This window comes from Bufo bufo, chromosome 4, assembly GCF_905171765.1.
Source record: "Bufo bufo chromosome 4, aBufBuf1.1, whole genome shotgun sequence".
NCBI lineage: Eukaryota > Metazoa > Chordata > Amphibia > Anura > Bufonidae > Bufo > Bufo bufo.
In genome coordinates this window covers 586,777,968-586,805,000 of record NC_053392.1, presented here as the reverse complement: position 1 = coordinate 586,805,000, position 27,033 = coordinate 586,777,968, and the positions used below count along the sequence as shown (strand labels likewise).

The 27,033-nt window shown below is 43.4% G+C and overlaps 1 protein-coding gene across 1 annotated transcript in view; it reads left to right on the top strand.

Moving 5' to 3' along the window:
* The window catches only part of USH2A (usherin), a 1,179,609-nt gene that overhangs the window by 918,309 nt on the left and 234,267 nt on the right, over positions 1-27,033 (top strand). Inside the window, exons 54-58 of the mRNA XM_040430191.1 lie at positions 15,992-16,215; positions 17,661-17,874; positions 19,204-19,401; positions 21,984-22,135; positions 23,083-23,281. Coding sequence (XP_040286125.1) covers positions 15,992-16,215; positions 17,661-17,874; positions 19,204-19,401; positions 21,984-22,135; positions 23,083-23,281 — 987 coding nt within the window. The remainder of the gene's footprint in view (positions 1-15,991; positions 16,216-17,660; positions 17,875-19,203; positions 19,402-21,983; positions 22,136-23,082; positions 23,282-27,033) is intronic.

Here is a 27,033-nt window from a genome sequence, read left to right as displayed (position 1 = left end):
TGGTGATGGGGAGCAGAGGGTAGGGATCATCATCTCGCTGCTCAGGGATAACGCTCAGTTTTGGGCCTTTTCGCTGCCGGTGGGGGCACGGCCCCTCCGATCGGTGGATGAATTTTTTGTAGCCCTGGGGCAGATATATGATGACCCGGATCGTATTGCTCTGGCTGAATCTAAACGGCGTCTTTTATGCCAGGGTAAACACTCCGCAGAGATATATTGTTATGAATTTCGGAGATGGGCAGCTGATACTGGTTGGAACGATGCTGCACTCCGAAGTCAATTTTGCCATGGTCTTTCGGAGGGATTGAAAGATGCATTTGATTTTCATGAGAGACCTGCCTCGTTGGAGTCTGCCATGTCTCTAGCTGTTCGTATTGACAGGCGTCTTAGAGAGAGAGGAGAGACCACTCCTTCCTGTCATATTCAGTCCAAGGACAGTGGGGCGGTCTCATTCAGTGCGCAGGGGCCTCAGTCTCTCTCAATCCCCTCTGAGCAGGAGGCCATGCAGCTGGGTTTGCTTGCATCTGATAGTAGAGGATTCAGCTCTCAGAGGAGGGTTTGTTTCTGTTGTGGGGGTATAAATCATTTGGCTAATGTTTGCCCCTCTAGGAAATTCAGGGAGTTTTCTGAGGGTAATAAAGAAACAAAAAGAAAAAAACCCTCTAAAAACTTTCCATTTGCTACTATTGGCAAGGTTGAAGCGGAAATTGAAGGTTTGCCATTTGCTTGTAGTTCCCGTTTTGTCCTACCTGCCAGGGTGGCGCTAGATAGCAAGAACATTGTTTGTGAGATTTTTGTAGATAGTGGAGCAGCTGTCAATCTCATTGATAATCAATTTGCAATAACACATGGTTTCCAGGTATGCACTTTGGAAAAGGATATACCTGTTTTTGCTATCGATTCCGCTCCACTTTCTCAAAAATCGTTAAAGGGCATAGTTCACAATATCCGTTTGACTGTGGGTGATGCTCATGTTGAGGATATGTCATGTTTCGTCCTAAGCGGATTACCTACTCCTCTAGTGTTGGGGCTACCCTGGCTCACTAAACCTAACCCCACCATTGATTGGCAAGCAAGGCAAATAAATGGTTGGAGTGACTTTTGCAGAGAGAATTGCCTCACAGCGTCTCTTTCAGAGAATTCTACCAAGACTTTACCATCTTTTCTCTCTGAATTTTCGGATGTGTTTTCCGAGAGTGGTGTCCAGGAGCTGCCCCCTCACCGGGAGTACGATTGCCCTATTAATCTCATCCCAGGCGCCAAGCTGCCAAAATCACGTTTATACAATCTCTCCCAACCTGAAAGAGTCGCTATGCGTACTTATATCTCTGAGAGCCTGAGAAAGGGACACATTCGACCCTCGAAGTCACCTGTTGCCGCAGTTTTTTTTTTTGTTAAGAAAGAAGATGCTTCTTTAAGACCTTGTCTGGAATTCAGGGAGCTGAACCGTATCACGATTCGTGACCCTTATCCGCTTCCTCTGATCCCGGACCTGTTTAACGAGATTGTTGGGGCTAAAGTTTTTTCTAAGTTGGATATAAGAGGGGCATACAACCTAGTCAGGGTCAGGGAAGGGGACGAATGGAAGACGGCCTTCAATACCCCTGAGGGTCATTTCGAGAATTTGGTTATGCCCTTTGGTTTGATGAATGCTCCGGCCGTCTTCCAACATCTTGTAAACAGCATTTTTTATCATTTAATGTGGAAATTTGTACTGGTGTATCTAGATGACATTTAGATTTTTTCTCCTGATTTCAAAACTCATAGGGACCACCTACGTCAGGTCTTGCTCATTCTGCGGGAGAATAAATTGTACGCTAAACTGGAAAAATGTGTGTTTGCGGTTCCGGAGATTCAATTTCTTGGTTTTCTTCTCTCCGCTTCTGGTTTTCGCATGGACCCTGAGAAGGTCCGCGCTGTGCTTGATTGGGAGCTTCCTGAGAATCAGAAGGCGCTGATGCGGTTTTTGGGTTTTGCCAATTATTACAGAAAGTTCATTTTGAATTATTCCTTTGTTGTTAAGCCACTCACTGATATGACTAAAAAGAGGGTAGATTTTTGCTCCTGGTCGGTAGATGCGCTTAAGGCCTTTTCTAGTGTCAAAGAGAGTTTTGCTTCCGCTCCCATTTTGGTACAACCTAATGTCTCTCTACCTTTTATTGTTGAGGTGGACGCTTCTGAGGTGGGTGTGGGTGCGGTCTTATCTCAGGGTCCCTCTCCTGCCAAATGGCGACCGTGTGCCTTTTTCTCAAGGAAACTCTCCTCCGCAGAGAGAAATTACGATCTGGGAGATAGGGAGTTGTTGGCCATCAAATTAGCTTTTGAGGAATGGCGCCATTGGCTAGAGGGAGCCAGACACCCTATTACCGTGTTTACCGACCATAAGAATCTGGCCTACTTGGAATCAGCCAAGCATCTGAACCCGAGACAGGACAGATGGTCTTTATTCTTTTCTAGGTTTAATTTTGTTGTCACGTTCCGCTCTGGGGTTAAAAATATATAGGCTGATGCCCTGTCACGTTGTTTTCCGGGAGGGGGGAACTTTGAAGACCCGGGTCCCATTTTGGCTGAAGGGGTGGTCGTCTCTGCTCTTTATCCTGATTTGGAGGCAGAGGTTCAGGCAGCCCAGGCAGAGGCTCCTGATCTTTGTCCTCCTGGGAGGTTGTTTGTGCCTCTCGCTTTACGACACAAGGTTTTTAAGGAGCACCACAATACTGTCCTTGCTGGGCACCTGGGGAGTAGAGCCACAGTGGATCTCATTGCTCGGAGATTCTGGTGGCCGGCTCTTCGTAAGATGGTTGAGGGTTTTGTGGCAGCCTGTGAGACCTGCGCTCGTGCCAAGGTCCCTCATTCACGGCCATCGGGTTCTCTCCTCCTGTTACCCATTCCTTCCCGTCCTTGGACGCATCTGTCCATGGACTTCATTACGGACCTGCCTCGTTTCTCGGGGAAGACTGTGATTCTGGTAGCAGTGGAGCGTTTTAGCAAAATGGCGCATTTCATTCCCTTTCCTGGGTTACCCAATGCTAAGACGCTGGCGCAAGCATTTGTTGATCACATTGTCAAATTGCATGGCATTCCTTCAGACATCGTTTCTGATAGGGGCACGCAATTTGTTTCCAGATTCTGGAAGGCCTTCTGTTCTCGCTTGGGGGTTCGGTTGTCGTTCTCTTCTGCTTTTCACCCGCAGTCGAATGGTCAGACCGAACGCGTCAATCAGAATCTGGAGACATATCTGCGCTGTTTTGTGGCAGAGAATCAGGAGGATTGGTGTTCTTTTTTGTCCCTTGCTGATAAGTCACCATTTTTTGGTGCATATGGGTTTCATCTGCAGTTTGGGACATTCTCTGAAGAGGGGTCTTCTGGTTTACCTGATGAGGAGAGATTTTCCTCGTCTTTGTCATTTATTTGGCAAAAGATTCAGGGTAATCTGAAGAGGATGAGTGAGAGATATAAGCGTGTGGCGGATAAGAGACGTGTGACTGGTCCGGACCTGAATGTGGGTGATCTGGTGTGGTTGTCTACAAAGAATATCAAACTGAAGGTTCCCTCCTGGAAGTTGGGTCCTAAGTTTATTGGGCCTTACAAGATCTTGTCTGTCATCAATCCCGTTGCCTTCCGTCTTGATCTTCCTCAGACTTGGAAGATCCATAATGTTTTTCACAGGTCCCTATTAAAACCTTATGTCCAACCCACTGTACCCTCCTCTTTGCCTCCTCCTGTTGTTGATGGTAATCTTGAATTTCAGGTCTCTAGGATTGTGGATTCTCGCATTATCCGCGGTTCTCTCCAGTACCTCGTTCATTGGGAGGGTTATGGTCCTGAGGAGAGGATGTGGGTCCCAGTGGCGGACATTAAGGCCACTCGTCTCATCAGGGCTTTCCATAGGTCCCATCCTGAGAAGGTGGGCTCTGAGTGTCCGGAGTCCACCCGTAGAGGGAGGGGTACTGTCACCGCCAGCTCTCTGAGAAGGTCTGGCAGATGTTCTTCTGTACCTCTTGCATGATGTTATTTGTTTTGGTTTCACTTTGTCATCTCCTTTCCTTCTCCCAGCTGTCACCTATTTACACTAATTGCCTCCCTTTATATTCCCTCCCATACTCCCTCACTTTGCGGTTAATACTACTTCCTGGATTGGAGTGTTCACTGCTGGAGACTTCTGTTACTGCTTGTTCAGATAAGTCCTTCATGTATTGTGTTTCCTTGCTGGCTTGATTCTAGGTGACCCTGACTCCCTCCGTATTAAGTGCAGGGAGCCAGTGGTCGTGTCCCCTCACTATTATAGGGTTTTCAGGTGTCACACAGTCTAGGTACGAGGGCATGCAATCGTCTACCTCTGAGACCCTTGTATGTGCTTAGCTATTAAGGGTGAGCTCTTAGGGTTTTATAGGGGTCACCTTTATGCTCCTTAGTTTGGGATCAAGCCAGTCGGATGTTTATCCATAACTTCCAGCTATCTGCAACATCATCCGTGACAGGTGGCCAGGACCATCGGAGCACACATAGGCACGCATGCGCAGCTACTCCCATCCCGGCCACCTCATACCTGCGCTGCCGCGGTGGTCGTTACCTCTCAAAACAAACCTGAACCTAAACAAACCTAAGTGCCTTGTATTAACTTTCTCTACATGATAAATACCACTTGCTGAAGTGAGAAAACCCCGGATCTCTATGCAACATTAAAACAAAGTTTTGAGAAAAGGGACTTTGGATCTGGTATCTGAAGCTCACTTTGCTCATTCCTAGTGAGGAGCATTGGAGTGGTGATGCTGGCGCGGCTGGAGCTCAAATAGGTAATTATAGCTTCTGTAAACGGGTTGTCTGGTTTCTTATATTGATGACCTACAGTATACTCAGGGTAGGTCATCAATATCAGATCTGTGGGGGTTTGACTCCTGGTCCCCTTGCTGATCAGCTGTTTGAAAAGAAGGCAGCGCTCCTGCGTGCGGTGCGTTCTCTTCACTGTTTACCTGCTTGCTGTCGACATTGCAGCAGCGAGCAGTGTGATTACAGCTCCTCTGTCCCATTGACGTGAAAGAGATAGAGGAGCTGTAATTACTGCTTGCCGCAGCTAAACAGTGAGGCAATCTTCATACAGCTGATCGGCGTGGGGTGTCGGACCCCCGCAGATCTGATATTGATGAGCTATCCTCAGAATGGGTCATCAATATAGGAAACCAGACAACCCCATTTTATTTTATGTTATTTCCCATTTGTGGGTGATTATAGACAACCCCTTTAACTTAAAAAAAAATAAATGCTCTTTGGGCCTATGGACTACAAGATCAATTTTTATCTTTGATATTTTGAAACATAAGGCCCATCCTTTGTGCCCGCAAATCCATGCTGACGACCAAACATATATGACATACAGCACAAATATTTTCCACTCCTCAGTTTCGCACAGAAGAAATAATTTGCGGGTCCTGAACTTATTTGGTTTTTTCATTTTTTTTTTCTTTGTGGTTGAGCGAAAAATCCCCCTCTGATGTTACAGATCAAAAGTCAAGTGCTGGAGTACATGCGATAAATTAGGCAGGGGTCAGAGGCTAGGCGAGGCAGCTCCACACAATTGTCTATCTCTGCATTTGCAGTTCATTCATGCTGAAGTGATGCACTATGGGAATTACGATCAAACTCTGCTCCGCAACATCTGCTCTCCCTAAGTGAGTTAGTGCATGTCAGACATCTTTATGTCAGAATATTTCCGTGATGGATGCAGTCTTCAGAAAATGCTGCATAAAAATCTGGTGCGCCGTTCTGGCTATTAAGTGAAATTACTATTTAAATTAATGGCCCTGTCACAGTTTATCTTTGCAAAGAATGAACGCTGATTAGGGTATTAAGTAATTAGCAATTTATCACACTGGAACAAGGTTGATAATAATTTTTAAAAAAAGTAATGGTTTACTAAAGAAACTAGAAAGGGAGTCATTTTGTGTTAGGCGACTGAATTCTTGGCTGAAGTTTCCGATTCTGTCACAGATAGAATTTTCTGTAAAAGGGACGCGTCGTCTGTATTTTTTCTTTTCTTTCTCAAACTGCAATAGTTCATTATCAAAATCCGAGTCTGGCTGTCAGAGGTCCTCGCGAGCTATCGGCGTTGTGTTTATGAGTTATTAAATTGCGTAGGATCTGATTCTTGAAGTATGTCATGAGTGTCATCAAATCTGAGAAGAAGAAGAATATCCTGGGCTCCCGGTGGGCCCTCACAAAAATGTCTGTCTGAATGATAAGTTACCTTAGAAATGACTGTGTTCGAACAATAGTAGAAATGGATATAGCAACTGGGTTTCAAATTAGGGGCCAATTGGTTGTCAAGTAGAGGGGTTTCCAGGATGCAAATATTGATGGCCTATGACACTTGTCGATCAGCGGAAAGAAGGAAAACCCCTTCATTTTTTAGAAAGGCACAGTGCCATATATACAGTTGTGGCTGTGCCTGGTACTGCAGCTAGGTCTCATTCATTGGAAGCGGACTGAGCTGCAATACCAGCACAGGCGCCAGTACAGTTGAGCCGCTGTACCTGTGTATACTATGAAAAGGGTGTGGAACTCCAGCCTATGGCTCTGATTATCAGCAGAGGTTCCATGGGTAGGCCATACTTATTAGTATTTACATACCCTTTGGTCCATGCTAGCACACCATTTTTTAACGCCAAAGGGTCTTAGCTTGTTAATTACCAATGGCATAGTTATAGGAATGAAGAGGTTGAACTCACACCTGAGCTTTGGTTCTTGAGGTGGGCAGAGGAACAATGTGCCACATAAGAGGACAGTGGTATTCTTAAATGGCTCGTGGTGGTTGAGAGGCCCAGAAACTTCAAGCCATCCCTTGATGAAGAGAGTATACAGAAGGTTTCTCTATCCCTCGCTAAGTCCATGCTTCGCTCAGGTGGCTATGGAGAGCCTTTCATAGGTTCATATCGTCAACTGGGAAGGTGACAAATTGAGCTGGGGTTCCTTGGTCCACACTGTCAGAACAGGTATTTTTTTTTACTAATATTTAAATGCCAAAGTGTGTGACATTTGTAAGTTCTGCCCCTGGTCAACGGCGTTGCTAGGGTCTCAAAAGATTCGGGGCCCGAGCTCCATTGCCCCCCCCCCTTCCCCCGCAAACACTAGCACTGAAGACATCTTACTGTACTTGCTATACAGCAGCTTGTACCTCTCACATCCAGGGCCTCCCAGGTGATGTCTCCTCTGATATAGATCTTCTCTGTCATCATCTTCTCCATTCGGTCCGGACAAACAACTTCTCTCAGCCGCATCGTCTCTGCAGAATGTGACACGCGGACATCTTAGCTTCCTCACTTTTCTGTACCCTTAAATACTATCCTGAATAAAAATGAGTGCCATACAGATAATCTTCCCATATTAATAGTGCTCCTCATAGTCCCACCAATAATAATTCCCTTATAGAATGCCCTCATTAGTAATACTGCCCCCTACAGTGCCCCTAACAGTGATAACTCTCCCCAAGAGTGCCCCCATTAGTAGAAGAGCCTCCAGTATTAATAATGCCCTTACAGAGCCCCCAGTAGAAATAAGGCTCCCCCAGTGGTAATAAAGTCTCTACGGACCCCCCCCCCCAGTAATAAGGCCCCCCATAGTGCTCTTAGTAGCAATAGGGCAGATCTGTAAGTCCCTCCTATAGAGCCCCCAGTAGTAATAAGAATGCCTAATGCCCCCTACTGTTATAATGCTCATCCTGAAGCGCCCCCAGTATTTATAATGCCCCCCTGTAGTTATATTCCTCCATTTAGTGTCCTCAGAAATTATAATTCCTCAGCCCCTCCACCATACAGTCCCATGTAAATAATATTATTTCCCTCCTTCCGCCATAGAGTTCCATGTAAATACAATCACACCATTTCTCCAGCCCCCTACAATATACAGTCACATGTAAATAACATCACCCCCTCAATATTCAGTCCTATGTAAATAACATCACTCCCTCCCACAGCCACCTTCAACATACAGTCCCATGTAAATAAAAATGACCCCCTCCCCAGCCACCTTCAACATGCATTCCCATGTAAATAACATCACCCCCTTAACTTTCAGTCCCATGTAAATAACATCACTTCACCCCACTGTCCCATGTAAATAACATCACTCCCTTCAGCCCTAACATACAGTCTCAGTTAAATAACCACAACTCCCAGCATTGCTCTGCCAATCCCTTCACTTATACAGTGTTCATTTTAGGACATGGTCAGATATCATAGTCCAGTATCAGAATAATGCCAGTCTAACACCTGACTCTGACTTTGATATTTGACTCTGACATCTGTGTTTGACTTATCGTCTTCATAGGTCAGAGTCAAAGTGAGAATGAGTTATAGATATACTGTGTATTTGTATGCTAAATCACACAACCAAAGAAAGTCTATAGCTACGCTTATAGCTCTGAAATGCTATAAGCTGACATAGCACCGTATTATATGAGCGCATAGCTTAGTGGTTAGGTTGCTGGTTTGTTTTTGTGTTCAGGTTCAAACCTTAAAACGACAAGTTAATGTTTTTAAACCTTAGATAAGAGACAAATTCAAGTGATGTGTGAGGCATCATGCACATGACTGTTGTTGTGTTCCGTTCTGCAAAATGGGGTGCCGTTGTTCCGTGATCCGTTTCCGTTTTTGTTTCCGTGTGTTTTCATTTATTTTTGGAGGAACACCTGACATAAAGGAATGTAAAAAAAAAGTCTAAGACAGGTTTGCCATGCAAATGATAGAAAAAAAAAACGGACGCGGATGACAATCTTGTGTGCATCCACGTTTTTTAGCGGTCCCATTGACTTGAATGGGTCCGCGAACCGTTTTCCGCGAAAATAATAGGACAGGTTATTTTTTTTGACGGACTGGAACCACGGATCACGGACGCCGATGGCAAACAGTGCATTAGCCGAGTTTTCAACGGACCCATTGAAAATCAATGGGTCCGCAGAAAATCACCAAAAACGGCGCAACGGACACAGAATAAAACAACGGTCGTGTGCATGAGGCCTGACCCTGATGTCTGACTCTTCTCTTCTCACTAGTCAGCGTCGCAATGACTTTTAGCTTCATTGTACTTTTAATATGCTCAATCACATAGATGAAGAAAATCCTTCATGCTGCTGTCTGAACCTATAGCTCAGTGGTTTAGATGCGTGACTCCCATGCAGTGTTTTTGGGTTCAAAACCCTTATCAAACTTTAAAAAAATCTTACATTTTATTGAGCCGTAGAAAAGAGACAAATTCAAGTGATGTGTGACCCTGATGTCTGACTCTTCTCTTCTCGCGCGTCAGCGTCGCAATGACTTTTAGCTTCATTGTACTTTTAATATGCTCAATCACATAGATGAAGAAAATATTTTAGGTTGCTGTCTTGCCTCGCATGCAGTGTTCTTGGGTTCAAAACCCCCATCAGTCTTTTTTTTTTAAAAATAACATTTTATTGAGCCCTAGAAAAGAGACAAATTCAAGTGATGTGTGACCCAGATGTCTGACTCTTCTCTTCTCACTAGTCAACGTCAGTGAAGCTAAAAGTCATTGCGACACTGACTAGTGAGAAGAGAAGAGTCAGACATCAGGCTCACACATCACTTGAATTTATCTCTTTTCTAGGGCTCAATAAAATGTTAATGTTAAAGTCATTGGGATGCTGACACTGACTAGTCAGAAGAGTCAGACATCAGAGTCACACATCACTTGAATTTGTCTCTTATCTAATGTTTAAAAATATTAATTTGTCGTACAAACCAGCAACCTAACCACTGCGCTATGCACTCATATAATACTTTGATATGTAAGCTTATAGCAATTCATACACAGAGCTATAAGCTCAGCTATAGACTTTCTTTGGTTGTGTGATTTAGCATACAAATACACAGTATATCTATAACTCATTCTCACTTTGACCCTGACCTATGAAGACGATAAGTCAAACTCAGATGTCAGAGTCAAATGTCAAAGTCAGGTGTCAGGGTCACATGTCAGAGTCAGTTGTCAGAGTCAGGTGTGAGGTGTCAGGGTCAAGTGTCACACTGGCATTATTCTGATACTTGACTATGATATCTGACCATGTCCTAAAATGAACACTTACCTCTCCTCATGTAGCAGACCTCACCACAGCTTTTTCCCAGGACTTCTCTTCATTGCTGAGTCGTCCTCTCCTGCACTGGTCACATGATGGTGACATCATCGAAGGTCCTTTTCAGTTACTGCATTTAGAACTGATCACATGGACTGTGATGTCATCACTGGTCCTTCAGCTCTTGCAGGGCATTAGATTAAATTGTGTTGCCATCCTTAGCATGGTAATACAGTTTTATCTATGTGGCAGGCAGTACATTCGGGGCCTGGGACAAAACATCAGGGGCCCAGGCCCTGAATGTTTTAACCTAGCAACGCCCCTGCCCCTGGTTACCTCGAAAATCCCCTAATTCTGGCAAAACAACCGATTCAATACACATTTACATAGTTCGACCCCTGTCGAGATCTAGCTGTGTAGTTCCACAAAATATGGGACTGTGGATATCTTTGATGATCTTTCTGTGTAAGCTCAGACAGTGTTTTCAAAATTAAAGATCTTACAAGGAGTCTGTCAGCAGTTTTCATGTTTTGGACTGCTTATCTAGCATTTTTGCACACACATACACGATTATAACAGTACCTTTGTTGTTTTTCTCCGATCTAGTAAGGCTGAAAACATGATTTTATAAAGTTACGAAAATGAGGGCCCGCAAGTGCCCAGGCCCCTCGGTGATCTGCACGGCCTAACACCTCACCAGAAGAGGACAGTGAGGCGGGGCATCAACCGGCGCATGTGCACTGCACATGTCTGGGCCCGGCAGTGAAGTGTGCAGGTGAGAACTGAAGAGGATGACGAAGGATCATTACAGAGTGGGGCAGAGGACACCATGGGGAGGGTGTTAGACGTGCAGAGGGGCCTGGGCACTTGCAGCCAGAATGCCGCCCCTTGCATGCTCTCATTTGCATAACTTTATAAACTTTTTTCAGCCTTTCTAGATGGGACAGAAACAACAAAGGTACTGTTATAATTGTGTGTGTATGTGTGTGCAAGAACACTAAATAAGCAGTCCAAAACATGAAAACTTGGTGACAGACTCCCTTTAATAAATAGGCTGCTTTATACTCGGGTTCCAAAGGCTGGACCTCAGCTCCTTCTTCTGCTAGTCACAGTGTAAATTGTGTTAAAACGTCCAGGAAAGACTGTAGTGAGTCTTCAGCTATAACACTTGTGGCGAAACTAACCTCGCCACTGGGTTTTGAAGGGGCCTGGTTGCCAGCCTCTTGCCCCAGGATTATGGGCCCTCTCATCAGCCATGCTTCCTTTGTTCACAAAGGACTTTTACAAACTTTTGAACCCCCGGTCTAATTTGTGCCATTTTGGGATATGTTAAATGTCTATGTTACTGTAATGGGTGGGACATTGTATGTTTGAGTGGTGATGTCTGTCCTATTGTCTCCACATGTGTATTGGCGATTTCCCTTTGTCCTGAGAGATAATTGAATTACTCCTCGGTTGTCTCCAGGACAGAGGACATTGTGTATTCTGCTGCCTGTGATAATTACATCAACCCATTGTACCATAATTATATCACAGTCAGAGGGGAGGATTTTGTGTGGGAGTGTTTTACTGTATTGTACGTGGTTATTGGTTGTTTTTACAAAACCCTGTGGGTGGTATTGATGTGTACCAATGTTATATAAGATCAATAAAACGCACAGCTCTGGAAGACCACTGCTTGACCCTCAACACGGAGCCTCATCTCATTCTTGGGGGGATTCACTGTATGCTGTTAGAGACTGTTTGCTAGGAGTGTAAGCCACTTGGGTGCGTTTCCTATTCGTCTGCTAGCAGCTATTCGTGAGGTTCCGTTCGGAGTTTGGAGCATTCCCTTGTATGCCGTTACAACACTGTCTACGGAATTTAATGGCTCAAGGTACCTGAACAGCTTATTTAGGTTTCCTACAGGATTTTCACCAGTAAACTCCACCTTTTGGGGCCATCGACATAAAGAAAGAACAGACTAAGAACATTGTAAGACAGCTGGTAATGTTCTCTAAAATATCATTTACCACCTTTCTTCTTGGCTCAACTTATCCTAAGGTGTGTGGTGTGAGGTGGCCAGCTTTAAAAAAAAAAAAAAAAAATCAAACATGATTTTTTGATACTTTGGCACAAGATGGTTTTCCTATATGTGTCTTTTGGCGACCACCCAGTACTTGTGATTTGCAGCCTGTGAAGTTTAATGTGGTGCTAATGAGTTAAATGTTGTGATTTATTTGTTAAAGCACTTATTATCATATGCGCTATATACAGTGGATATAAAATGTCAGGTTTCTGTGCTGTAAAAAAATGAGACAAAGATAAATCATTTCAGAACTTTTTCCACCTTTAATGTGACCTATAAACTGTACAACTCAATTGAAAAACAAACTGAAATCTTTTAGGTGGAGGCAAGAAAACAAAAAAAAACTAAAATAATGTGGTTGCATAAGTGTGCACACCCTCTTATAACTGCGGATGTAGCTGTGTTCAGAATTAAGCAATCACATTCAAATTCATGTTAAATAGGAGTCAGCATACCCCTGCCATTATTTAAAGTGCCTCTGATTAACCCCAAATAAAGTTCAGCTGCTCTAGTTGGTCTTTCCTGAAATCTTCTTAGTCGCATCCCACAGCAAAAGCCATGGTCCACAGAGAGCTTCCAAAGCATCAGTGGGATCTCATTGTTAAAAGGTATCAGTCAGGAGAAGGGTACAAAAGAATTTCCAAGGCATTAGATATACCATGGAACACAGTGAAGACAGTCATCATCAAGTGGAGAAAATATGGCACAACAGTGACATTACCAAGAACTGGACGTTCCTCCAAAATTTATGAAAAGACGAGAAGAAAACTGGTCTGGGAGGCGACCAAGAAGCCTACAGCAACATTAAAGGAGCTGCAGGAATATCTGGCAAGTACTGGCTGTGTGGTACATGTGACAACAATCTCCCGTATTCTTCATATGTTTGGGGTATGGGGTAGAGTGGCAAGATGAAAGCCTTTTCTTACGAAGAAAAACATCCAAGCCAGGCTACATTTTGCAAAAACACATCTGAAGTCTCTCAAAAGCATGTGGGAAAAGGTGTTATGGTCTGATGAAACCAAGGTTGAACTTTTTGGCCATAATTCCAAAAGATATGTTTGGAGCAAAAACAACACTGCACATCACCAAAAGAACCCCATCCCCACAGTGAAGCATGGTGGTGGCAGCATCATGCCAAGGGGCTGTTTTTCTTCAGCTGGAACTGGGGCCTTAGTTAATCTAGAGGGAATTATGAACAGTTCCAAATACCAGTCAATATTGGCACAAAACCTTCAGGCTTCTGCTAGAAAGCTGAACATGAAGAGGAACTTCATCTTTCAGCATAACGACGACCCAAAGCATACATCCAAATCGACAAAGGAATGGCTTCACCAGAAGAAGATTTAAGTTTTGGAATGGCCCAGCCAGAGCCCAGACCTGAATCCGATTGAAAATCTGTGGGGTGATCTGAAGAGGGCGGTGCACAGGAGATGCCCTCGCAATCTGACTGATTTGGAGTGTTTTTGCAAAGAAGAGTGGGCAAATCTTGCCAAGTCAAAATGTGCCATGCTGATAGACTCATACCCCAAAAGACTGAGTGCTGTAATAAAATTAAAAGGTGCTTCAACAAAGTATTAGTTTAAGGGTGTTCACACTTATGCAACCACATTATTTTATTTTTATATTTTTTCTTCCCTCTACCTAAAAGATTTCAGTCTGTTTTTCAATTGAGTTGTACAGTTTATAGGTCACATTAAAGGTGGAAAAAGTTCTGAAATGATTTATCTTTGTCTCATTTTTTTTACATCACAGAAACCTGACATTTTAACAGGGGTGTGTAGACTTTTTATATCCACTGTATATCTGAAATGGTTATGTGTGAGCTCCTGAAAAGTAGGCCCAAAGAGAATCTTGGTATAAGGAGTCTTCATTCCTGAGACTGAACGCTACCAGAGATCAATTTAACTGAGAACCTGCTTCTGAGAGGAAGAGAAGGGGCATTTTTCTGATGGTTGAGAACCACCTTCAGTGTCGATGCCTGGAACGTAATGTATTGCTCGTTTATGGCAAAATACTTTACTGCTGTGGAAAGTGTATATTGCTTTGGCGCCCACCACACCATGAGAGGAACTAGCCATCCGGATCGCAGACTGGGACCTGTGTAACACCCCAGAGTGGTGTTACCACTCCTGCATCCTGCTGCTGTCTTTAATGGGCTAACACAATGTCATCTTATGTATTTTTGTCCAGGTCCTCCACAATGTGCATTCCTAATCTTGTTATACAACTGTTCATGTGTTATGTACCTGGTTTACCTGCAGGTGGCAGCAAATATGGCAAAGCTATAATTAGAGAGAATGGAACTTGCCATTCCATTCTAAACCCCCCTTTGGGCAGAAGTGGGCCAGTCCTGCTTCCTGCCGGAAGGGTGGGGCAGAAGTTTCCAATTAGTTCTAGTCTTCCCTAGGCAGGGAAGGGTGTGCAGGGTCTTGTCTCTGTTGGACGTGCCAATGCCAGCCAGAGCACCCTAAGCTCTGCTGGCCATGGAGGCAGAAGCTTGAAGCCTCAGAAGCCAAGAGCATAGTCCTCTGGCAGAACCAAAGTCAGACTAAGGAGAGAGGTGCAGCAAAAATAAGAAATCAAAGTTATGAAGCTAGCTTGTCAGCACAACAGAGAGAAAGAGATAAAGCAGAGTTCAGTTTGCCTGCCAGTTCATGCTAAAGCCTGCTGGAACAAAGCCAGAAAACTGTTTTGGAGAAACGTTTGTTCAAGTAAAGCTGCCATTGAACTTCATCTCAAGGTCTGGACTCAAGTTATTCTTTCAAATCCCTAAATTATTCCCCCTATTTATTGCTTTGGAGCCAAAGCCTGGGGTCCAGCGGTATCCAGGTAGGAGTACCGTGACAAACATAAAGAGACATTTAGGCCGCACTACACCACTCGGCATTCCTACTTCACCTGGGTCGCGCTATATATGGGGGCCCTTAGGGGAGGCAGCCTGTTGCACCTGCAGAAAGAGTTAATTAGAACAAAACTGCACACCTCTGGTTAGGAAGATTAGAGTGAGACTCAGGGAAGATTACTACTAGTGATGAGCAAATCGAGCTTCGGATGCTACATCTGAAGTCGCTTCGCTCAAAATTTTGGAGATCCGTCTCAGTACAGCATTAAGATGCATGGCCTCCAATGAGGCGAAGTTGCGCAAGACTTTGATGAATAACTTTGGTATTTGATTTTTGCAGTGGAAAACCACTTTAAAACTTGGAACCGAACTCGGCTTCAATTCCGAGGTACCAGAATCTCCATACAGCATTAATCCGAAGTTTTGAGCGAAGCGGCTTCAGATGTAGCATCCGAAATTCGCTTCGCTCATCACTAAATAACTACCATCATTGCTGCTGCCTATACACAGCTACTAGAAAAAGCTTATACCTCAAAAATTTGCCTGTTGCTGCTATATGTACTGCAACTCCTACCATTTATTCAGTAAAGAGAAACTTTATCTATTGCAACTGAATGAGCCTGGACATTGACTCCATCATTCGTGCACCAGCCCCTTCATCTGCCCTCCTGCCTTGTACTCATCTACCTAACATCAAGTGCACCCCATTTACCCCATGCAGGAGCCCCAAAGGGTCCAGGGTGTGCCCCGAGAGAAGAACGGGTGTGCCCTCCATTCACTGCATGACCCCAGGGAGCGTTGGAGTGAGAATAGCCATTGTGAACCATCACCACTCCTATCAGTGCCACAACTACCACTCCTCTCCTCCTGGCTCTCCTTCTGGAGGTCGTTGCACTAGTATGTGGTGATACTGTATTATTTTGGTACAGGTGGACACATCTGTATGGACATTGATATTCCTATGCACTTCTATCAGCAGTTACATACACGTTGTATTTTGTAGGGATGTCCTGCTGCGGCCAAGACTATGTGAACGTGTCAGATACAACCTGCTGTTCAGGACCTAATGGACAATTTAAAGCACATCTAAAGTTAAATAATGGAATTCCATTAAAATGCTGTGAAACTGAGCTGATTACTGAAGAAGAGGAATGCTGTAAAGGAATTGGATATAATCCAGTGACTCATGTTTGTTCTGACAAGCCATCGACAGAAAGCTTTATCACGGTAATTAAAGAAAGCCATGTCTCCTCACTGCTCAGATAACCGGACTATTTTTGTAAAGAGGTTGTAGAAGTTTCCATGATGCGACCAATGCATCGGGATACAAATTCAAAAGTTAGATCTAAAGTTCTTGTAGTGGCTGCCTGATAGAAACATGTGGGGTACTCTGACATAGATAATAAATATGTTAGATGATAGATAGATAGATAGATAGATAGATAGATAGATAGATAGATAGATAGATAGATAGATAGATAGATAGATAGATGGATGGATGGATGGATGGATGGATGGATGGATGGATGGATGGATGGATGGATGGATGGATGGATGGATAGATAGATAGATAGATAGATAGATAGATAGATAGATAGATAGATAGATAGATAGATAGATAGATAGATAGATAGATAGATAGATAGATAGATAGATAGATAATGAAATAGACAGATATGAGATGCATATATAGATAGGAGATGATAGAGATATGAGATAGATGATAGACCGATAGGTGTATGGATGGATGGACAGAGGGACAGACAGATAGATAGATACAGGATAGATATATAGGTATTAGATAGACACATGATAGCTAGATACAGGTGAAACTCGAAAAATTAGAATATTGTGCAAAGTTAATTTTTTTTTTTGTAATGCAACTTAAAAGGTGAAACTAACATATGTGATAGACTCATTACATGTAAAGCGAGATATTTCAAGCCTTTATTTGTTATAATTTGGATGATTATGGCTTATAGCTTATGAAACTCCAAAGTCACAATTCTGAAGTACCCTTTGCCTAGGGGGTATGGATTAATTAGCTGACTAGAGTGTGACACTTTGAGCCTAGAATATTGAACCTTTTCACGAAATTCTAATTTTAAGCTGCATTAATGCAATTCCTTTCAATTTGCATTACTGAAATAATTGGACTTTCGCACAATATTCTAATTTTTCGAGTTTCACCTGTAGATAGTTAGATAGATAGATTGGGTTACAGGTCAAATTTTCTTTTTCATTTGTCAAGCCTACTCGCTTTTCCGAATAAAACTTTCCAGACGTATTTATGATTTTCTCAGTCTTTTAAAACCATATGTCTTTATTCACATCCATATTGTTCTTTCCGTTTCCAGTTCATTCCCCACGTCATACTGACGAATCCATCCGATAGTGCATACCACTACGGCCAGATTGGCCCTTTGGCTTATAACATGCGATCCCCTGGGTTCCATCACTGGACCTGTCATTTTGACTTCATGTGTCGCTATTTCTCCGAACAAATCTGACAGAATCTGCAACAGAGACTCCCATCGGAGCTTCTGATGCAGATGTGAACAGAGCCTGATACTGTATGATGCCACTGGGTTTATGCTGCTGCTTACTTCTTTGAATGCAATTTATTCATTTATTAGGAAATCTTGAATTTCTTTTTCTTGTTTTTATCTCAGGAAGAACGCTGCGGCTCAGCAGTGGTGTGCCCCCTGTCACTGCCCGCCACTGCGTACTGTGGACAGTGTCATTTTAACTCCAGCTCTGATTCTTGTCTCTCCACAAGACATGGTGTAATAACCAGTGATAGTGACCTGAGGGAAGTGGATAAGATGTGCTGGACGGACTGGGAAATCGTTTACACTGGAAGATCAGGACAATATGTTTTTACCGGTAAATATATAGTAATAAAAATATCTTCATTGTCCCAATTCACCATCCCAGGGTCAATTAAAAAATTACAGCAAAACTTCCCTCATTCGCTCTTTTGGGTAAAGGGGGTTCCAACCAAAGGCAACCCATAGACCAGAACCAGAAGAGAAGTGCCCTATACTTAGAGGGGTTGTCTACCAGGAGACATTTTATAGCAGTTTCTGCAGCTCCCATTCATTCCTGTGCAGAGTGACCCCAGATGTACAGATGTGTCCACCATTAACTTTCAGTTAGTTTTGTTAAAGTGGTCACCCCATGAATGATGTAAAAATGTAAATCATACATAATCTACTGCATGACAACCTCCTGTCCAGGGATAGAATTGCACCAATCAGACGTGGTGGCCCATTGCAGCTTAATTCCTTGCCCTAGTTGCACATTAACTAGTCCTACAGGGCGAACCCTTCACGTACCAGAAATAGGAGACGCCTTTAGGTGCATGTGGGATATTTATGTGCTTTTGAGGGAATTTAAGTATTGAATGGTTCTATTTACATTCAATATGGGTACCTTCCACCAGTTTTTAATCTGGATAATTTAATAAAATGTTGTTGTTATTGTTTTAGCGTCCCTAACTCCTGTGAGCTCAACATGCTAGCAAACCCCTCAAACCACAACCACTGGTTGGCCACACATAGACATGTGGCATATATGTTTTTCTGCAGAGTATTACTAAATTAGTGTTTTAAGTTTTTTTATTTTTCAAAGCTAATTATCTCATGCCACGCATCTCAGCCAAGCCAAGAGGAAAGGTAAGGGAGGACACATCTGTATGGCCAGGTCTTTGACCAAGTAAAGGAACCACCATCAATCATTTTTACAGTTAATGCTTCTCTCTTAGGCAACCCCATTAAAAAGCACCCAACACTCCTCCTGATATGTATTTTTTATTTTGTAAATACTTGCATTCCCCATAAAATTACCATTCTGGATTCTGTCTTTGGTCTTTCTTCTGTTATTTCTTCTGGAAAATATGGATATGTTGGGTGCTACCAATCCTCTTGTCAATGGGATGTGTCCCTACATAGTCTGACATGGTCCAATCAGTGAAGGCAGTGTTGTATTGTGTAGAGAAATTCCCTATTGACAAGGGGTATACCTGGGCACCCTGACCAGTTGGGGCCCTGTGGATAAATGTAACCATAAGTAATAATAAGCGCCCCTCTGTCTCTTGGGAGCCACAGCTTCTTATCTTTGTGAAGGTTAAAGTCCATAGACTGCCAAGACTGGCAAGCCTCCTGAATTATTAGGATTGGTGAATTTCAACAGACCCAATGTTTTACCTTCTAGATGGCGGTGTAAACCCTTTCACAACCTACGAATATCAAATATCGACCTGGAACAGTTTTAGCAACAGTTTCAGTAATGTGAGCACGGTCACTACCAATCAAGATTTACCTCAAGGACTAGGCCCTCCAAGATGGACTGTAGCTGAGAATCGTGAAGGTGTGATTTCATTGAGCTGGCAGGAACCTAGGAAGCTAAATGGTATGATACTATGTTTTCATGTGCTGTCTGAATTCATAAAGAAAGCTTGTGACTCCTGCTCCTCCCCACTCATAGATGCCCACTCAAAGATAAAGCTTGGGACTCTTGCTTCTCCCACCCACTCATAGACAAAGACTGTGAGTCATGTCCACTGATAGGGAAAGCCTGTGGGTCCTGTTTCCCCCAACCACTTATAGAGAAAGCTTATGAGTCCTGTTTACCCTACCCATTCAAAGAGAAATCCTGGGAGTCCTGTTTCCCCTGTCCAAACATAGAGAAAGCCTGTGAGTTTTGCTTCTCCTGCCTACACATAAAGAAAGTATGTGAGTCTTGATTCTCCCACCCACGACTAAAGAAAGCCTGTGAGTCCTGTTTGCCCTGCTCACTGTTAAATAACACATATGCCTGTATGAGTTTGCATGCATGTAGAGCTTTCAATCTGGAATGTGTGGGCACGAGAAGCAGGACTCACAGGCTTTCTCTATGAGTGGAAGGGGAAGCATGACACACAGGAACGGTACATGAGACATACACTGCGTGCAGAATTATTAGGCAAATGAGTATTTTGACCACATCATCCTCTTTATGCATGTTGTCTTACTCCAAGCTGTATAGGCTCGAAAGCCTACTACCAATTAAGCATATTAGGTGATGTGCATCTCTGTAATGAGAAGGGGTGTGGTCTAATGACATCAACACCCTATATTAGGTGTGCATAATTATTAGGCAACTTCCTTTCCTTTGGCAAAATGGGTCAAAATAAGGACTTGACAGTCTCAGAAAAGTCAAAAATAGTGAGATATCTTGCAGAGGGATGCAGCACTCTTAAAATTGCAAAGCTTCTGAAGCGTGATCATCGAACAATCAAGCGTTTCATTCAAAATAGTCAACAGGGTCGCAAGAAGCGTGTGGAAAAACCAAGGCGCAAAATAACTGCCCATGAACTGAGAAAAGTCAAGCGTGCAGCTGCCAAGATACCACTTGCCACCAGTTTGACCATATTTCAGAGCTGCAACATCACTGGAGTGCCCAAAAGCACAAGGTGTGCAATACTCAGAGACATGGCCAAGGTAAGAAAGGCTGAAAGACGACCACCACTGAACAAGACACACAAGCTGAAACGTCAAGACTGGGCCAAGAAATATCTCAAGACTGATTTTTCTAAGGTTTTATGGACTGATGAAATGAGAGTGAGTCTTGATGGGCCAGATGGATGGGCCCGTGGCTGGATTGGTAAAGGGCAGAGAGCTCCAGTCCGACTCAGACGCCAGCAAGGTGGAGGTGGAGTACTGGTTTGGGCTGGTATCATCAAAGATGAGCTTGTGGGGCCTTTTCGGGTTGAGGATGGAGTCAAGCTCAACTCCCAGTCCTACTGCCAGTTTCTGGAAGACACCTTCTTCAAGCAGTGGTACAGGAAGAAGTCTGCATCCTTCAAGAAAAACATGATTTTCATGCAGGACAATGCTCCATCACACGCGTCCAAGTACTCCACAGCGTGGCTGGCAAGAAAGGGTATAAAAGAAGAAAATCGAATGACATGGCCTCCTTGTTCACCTGATCTGAACCCCATTGAGAACCTGTGGTCCATCATCAAATGTGAGATTTACAAGGAGGGAAAACAGTACACCTCTCTGAACAGTGTCTGGGAGGCTGTGGTTGCTGCTGCACGCAATGTTGATGGTGAACAGATCAAAACACTGACAGAATCCATGGATGGCAGGCTTTTGAGTGTCCTTGCAAAGAAAGGTGGCTATATTGGTCACTGATTTGTTTTTGTTTTGTTTTTGAATGTCAGAAATGTATATTTGTGAATGTTGAGATGTTATATTGGTTTCACTGGTAAAAATAAATAATTGAAATGGGTATATATTTGTTTTTTGTTAAGTTGCCTAATAATTATGCACAGTAATAGTCACCTGCACACACAGATATCCCCCTAAAATAGCTAAAACTAAAAACAAACTAAAAACTACTTCCAAAAATATTCAGCTTTGATATTAATGAGTTTTTTGGGTTCATTGAGAACATGGTTGTTGTTCAATAATAAAATTAATCCTCAAAAATACAACTTGCCTAATAATTCTGCACTCCCTGTATGTCCATGATCCCCACCTCCTTGAGTTCTTCTTATACTGTTGTTAAAATCATAATTGAATGGAAAAAACTGCTTGTCAAGTTGATGCAAAGGAATCGTCACTCCCTGCTCCATCATTCACCCTGTATGCTGCCTGCTAATTCTAGTCCAGACCTACTAGGAGTTATTTCTATGTGGGAAGGACACAGAGACCTAGTCATGAGTGCTTGTCCAGGCAACAGATGTTGGAGAGGTGACCAGGCATCCACATGTTCTCCCCACTGTGGTCTAAATCTTCCTGTTTCTACACCTTTTATATGTGTCTGCCATAGCAGGTCAGGTGAGGATTGGCTACTAGAGGTGGAATGGGGACCCATTACCAATTTTTTATCCAGTGGTTCTTTGGAACCATCAATGTAGTCCGACCCTGCATGCAACCAATGATATATTGTCAGATTGCTAAAATGTATTTATCTTGTACAATAACCTAATTTTGCGCTTTTTGTAGGTGTAATTTATTATGTTCTTGTACGTGATGGAGTTGAGCGGTTCAAAGGGACTGAGAAACGTTTTGAAGATCAGGGCAGTATCCAGACATATCAAGAGTACACATACCAACTGAGGGCATGTACTGTAGCTGGCTGTTTACACAGTGCAAAGGTGGGATAACATTGTAGCTGCGATATTTGGCCTTATGATGAATTGTACTTGTGGGAGATAGATAAAGAGAGAGAGATAGAGCTAGAGAGATAGATAGTGTTTTGTAAGTGAGTGTGGACCCACTGTGCCACTGACCGGCTACACCCTGGAGGGGCGTGACTAAGTAACTACCTGGTCTTCACTGGAGCCTCTGATGGTGAGGATAGGCTTGGGCCGTTAGGGTAGTCGCCAGGTACCACTCCAGAGCAGTCCTCGGGTCAGTGGCACCTGCAACCCAAAGATAGGCTGGGGGGATAGAGGGCATGTACGTGCTGCTTCACAAGGGAGGAGAGACACGCCTGTGCATGTCTCAACAACAGTACAGGACTCAGGCAGGAAGTAAGCTTTGGCACGGAGCACAGATACAAGCAGTTAAGCTACCAGCTGCCCTCGCTTGTCAGCACGGCAGCAGGAAGAAAAGAGGGAGCCCGGCGCCTACGAGTAGGGGCAGCAGCGCAGGCACGGACTGCTGGGCTAACAGTTATATAAATAGAGATAATAGAGATAGATAGAGAAAGATAGATAGATAGATAGATAGATAGCCCCCAAAAAACCCCACAAAAAACAGCAGCCCGATTTATTACCCAAGCAACGTTTCAGCCCAGCACAATCTAAGGCCTTTGTCAAGCAAAAAGTTGATGCCATGTAAGGATATACAGTATATATATATATATATATATATACACACATGACAATAATGTGTTCAATTACATAATTGAGTCAAAATATTACCATTAATCTGTTAAATATTTGCATCCAGTAAGTGACGAATGGAAAATAATACAAAATAAAATCACCATATTTGGTCAAAACTCAGTACTAGTCAAGATCTGCCTCTCTTTTTTGGTAGATAGATAGACAGATATCACTGGTATGTACAATTGACCTGTATTTTATATTTATCCAAGGTGACTGCAGCCATTAAACAAGGAGTCCCTGAAACTATCTCTACACCTGTTATTGTCACAGTGAACTCTACAGCTTTACATCTGAGCTGGACTGCTCCCAAAAAGCCAAATGGTAAAATTAGAGAATATCAGCTGCACCAGGCTGGAAAAGGAATTATCTATGTGAGCAGGACAGGACAGAAGCAATATACTGTGTCAGGTATGTCCAAGAAGCCGACAACCCCAGCTGTAGAATACATGGGCTTTGACCTGTGGTTGCAGTACAGCAAGAAGTAAGAGGATATCCCCATGAAAATTCACTCCTCTAGTGGTATGTCCTCACGGGACGGGTCCAATGTGAATTTTCCTCAGCAGAATAACCACAATGTATCTGCTGGAGTTCCTGCTGTGGCGATGTCCACACCAAATTTTGGAATTAAACGCTGCAGGTTTTCTGAAGACTTCACCCTCTCTGCATTGCACTGAGGTGACCTGCTGTGGAAAAAGGTCAAGTTGTGTGCGTCCATTACAGGAATTTTCCATAGTGCGTGGATGCAAATTTTTTAAAACTTTGCTGCTGCTATATACTCTTTGGATTTTCCACTTTCAACCCCAGCCTAATAGGGAACCATAAATCCAATGCAGGTGACCAACTGTTTTCACCTAAAAGGATTTCTTGATTATCATAGATCCATATTTTACCAAGTTAAAACAATCATTAATAAATAATATGTTGTACAAAAACAAATATAAATATAATATATAAATATATAATAAATTATATCTATATCTATATATATATATATATATATATATATATACCGTAATCAAAATGCCAAAACTTTTTTTATTTCATTTTTAACATATCTGCATTTTTGTCTATTATTTTTAATGTATTTTTCTTTTTCTTTTTCTTTTCTTTCTTTATTTCCTTTCCATTTGGACAGAGATATTATATTGTCCACCAAATTGGTTTTGTTTTTTATTTATTTATTACTATGACGATAATGGTTATTATTATTATTATCACTATTATTATTATTTTGCTAAAAACACACTCCAATACATAGCAACATTTGATTTCCTTAAAAGGCATCTGTCAGCAGATTTGCACCTATAAAACTGACTAACCTGTTACATGTTCGCTTGGCAGGTGTAACAGCAACGCCCCCGTTGCTCCTGGAGCCTCATTTGCATATAGTAAAACTTCATTTTTTTCTCAGTAATGCGGGCACATATGAACATGGGACCAACACAGATGCCTTCAGCTCCCCAGTGCACATGTAACAGGTCAGCCAGTGTCATAGGTACAAATCTGCTGACAGATGTCCTTTAAAGGGATATCCCCAGCGGGGAAATAATTATGGCAGCAGAATTAGAGAAGGTTAAAAAAGAAACCAATGCTCACATCATTGATCCCCTGCTGCTCCCATTCCTTGTTCTGTCTCAACTTAGAGGAAGTGCCACTGATGCGCCCAGTGTTTGGCTGAGCGGGTATTTCCAGGAAATCGTCCTGTGTCGAGACTAAGCCTGAAAATAAAGACCAGTGATGTCCCGTGTAGCGGTGGGAGATCAGTGAAATGAGTATTGGTTCTTTTATTTTTTTACCCCCTCTGAGGCCACTGCCATTAATTTTTTTTTTCTCACTGTTGGGTATCTACATCTACGTCAGGGGCGTAGATAAGAGGGGGATAGGCGGGTTCAAACCCCCCCCCCCCAGAGTGTCTGTCCTCCTAACCTGCCAGAGAACGGCCCGGGCGTGCTGCTGCCTGCAATAGCGGCACGGGCAGTGCGGCACACAGAGAGGTGATGGAGGCTGCAGGGCGGGCAGCATAGGCGTGCGCACGGGGTGTGTCGTGTGTGCCTAGGCACACCCTAATCACACCCCTCTGCTCCGCCTCCTGCACTGCCGCCTGCCAGCCCTGCACTAGTGTCCGACCGGCGACCGCACAGATGGTAACTATGACACAAAGACACATACAGACAGTGTATTCAGTCCACCTCCTGTGCTCCACCTCCATGACTCCGTCTCCCGGCGGCCGGCCACGTAACGTCACTCACTCCGACGTCACGCGCCTGCTCTGCCTTCATTAATAAAGTGGGAGGAGCATGCGCCTGTGGCGTGACGTAGTGAGTGATGTCACGTTATGCTGCAGCCGGCCGCCTTGTTTTAGTGTTTGAAGAGCGGGAGCCAGCCTGGAGCCTATCTGGAGTCCTGACAGTCCCAGTCCCAGTAAGTTAGTGATAGATTATTAGATAGTAGTAGTACATATACTTTGCACAAGTAGCTCACTTAGTCACTTACATAAGGAACGGCGGGTCCGTCTTACAATAGGGACACTGTCAGGGACACTGTTATGGGGGGGAGATATCTGTGGATGTGGATGATGACTCTTATAATTTGAGAAAGCTGAACCCCCCACCAGGATTTTTTTTTATCTAAGGCCCTGATCTACGTCCCAGCACTAAGGGGAGATGCAGGACATTCCCAAGCTGCTTTCCGCTTCTCCTCTTATTTTTAGCACACGTAGTCACGGCTGTTTTATCCCATAAATGCTGTGTGGGAATTGTGAATGTGCTCATCATGTAAAATCCATAAATTGCTTATAATCCTCTAAAGATGTTAAAAAAAGCATGAAGTAATTGAAGACGGAAGTCCTGAGTTAATTATTCAGAGGTGTTATCTGTGCTGCGAGTAAGCGGAGGCATCCTGGGCTATCTGACTGCGCTCAGTGCATCAGGGAGAGCGCGGCCGGTGACTATCATCGTCTCAGGTTCTATATGGCAAACAGCACATGGCAGCTTGTCAATAGATGACCTTTTATATCATTCATTACAGGAGACATCCACCACAACGTGCTTCACCTTGTCTTACTATTATCTTACAAATGAGGTAGATGAGAGAGAAATACATTTTTGGAAGCAGAGAAGGAGGTATAGTTTATGTGACCTTTCAGCATGGCACCACAGTAGCTAGTACTGATGTCTGGGGTTCATATTGGAAAAGGGCAACATGTACGAATTTTTTCCAAGTCAGGTTAAGAAAACTGACAGATCCGATGTGTTACGTCATCTGGCACTGCAACAAATAGTCCCAGCGAGCAAGTAAGGCTCCAGCTGACAAGTGCTTCGGGTTCCTCCTCCGATCCTGATCCTATGTGGTGAGGAAGAGAGCTGTGGCTAGATCCAGCAGGCTTGCTGCTCTTTTCCTCATCACCGCTGATGGTATCAGGTTGCCCGCTGATGGCATCAGGTCTGGCCGCCTATTTAATAGAGGGGTTGGCTTGCCATCTATTCACTATAAAATAGGCTATTAACCTTTCCTGACCCTGTTCCTGAACCTGACTCTGATCTTGACTCTTGTCTATAATGTCTAGTACCTGTTGTTCTACCCCTGGTTATGACCCTTGGCTACATTCCTGAGTAAACGCTGATCTCATACCCTGGGTTGTCGCACTCTGACTGATCTCCAGGCTCATTCTGCAGCACAGCCACCGCCAATAGGTGAGTTTTCTGGGGACCATAACCAGGGAACCCGAGCATGCACCTAATTTTAGCCAGTGACTTAAAGAATCCATATCTCCAGAGGGCAATATAACTTTATTTAAAAGGGTTCTCCAAGATCAGAAACCCTTTTTCCTATTTACAGGCAGTGTGCATGGTCAATCAGTGGCCTCAATAATGATCTGTGCAGGCTGATGTAACACATTGAAACCTGCACAGCAGTGACTACAGCCAAACAGCAGATCATTTTTGACCCACCCATGGCATTAGAAGAATTCTGATATCTCTGACTTTTTTAGTCTAACCAGACTGTCTATTACTCTGTAATTCCTCTAGCGCCATTCTATGGAAACAGTAGGTTTAAAGATCACACCAAATGCTTGAAATAACTTCTTTATTAACTTCAACTTTTCTTCATATATAACACTGCCACCTCCGCAGCAGATAGTCCATGTACATAACACGTAT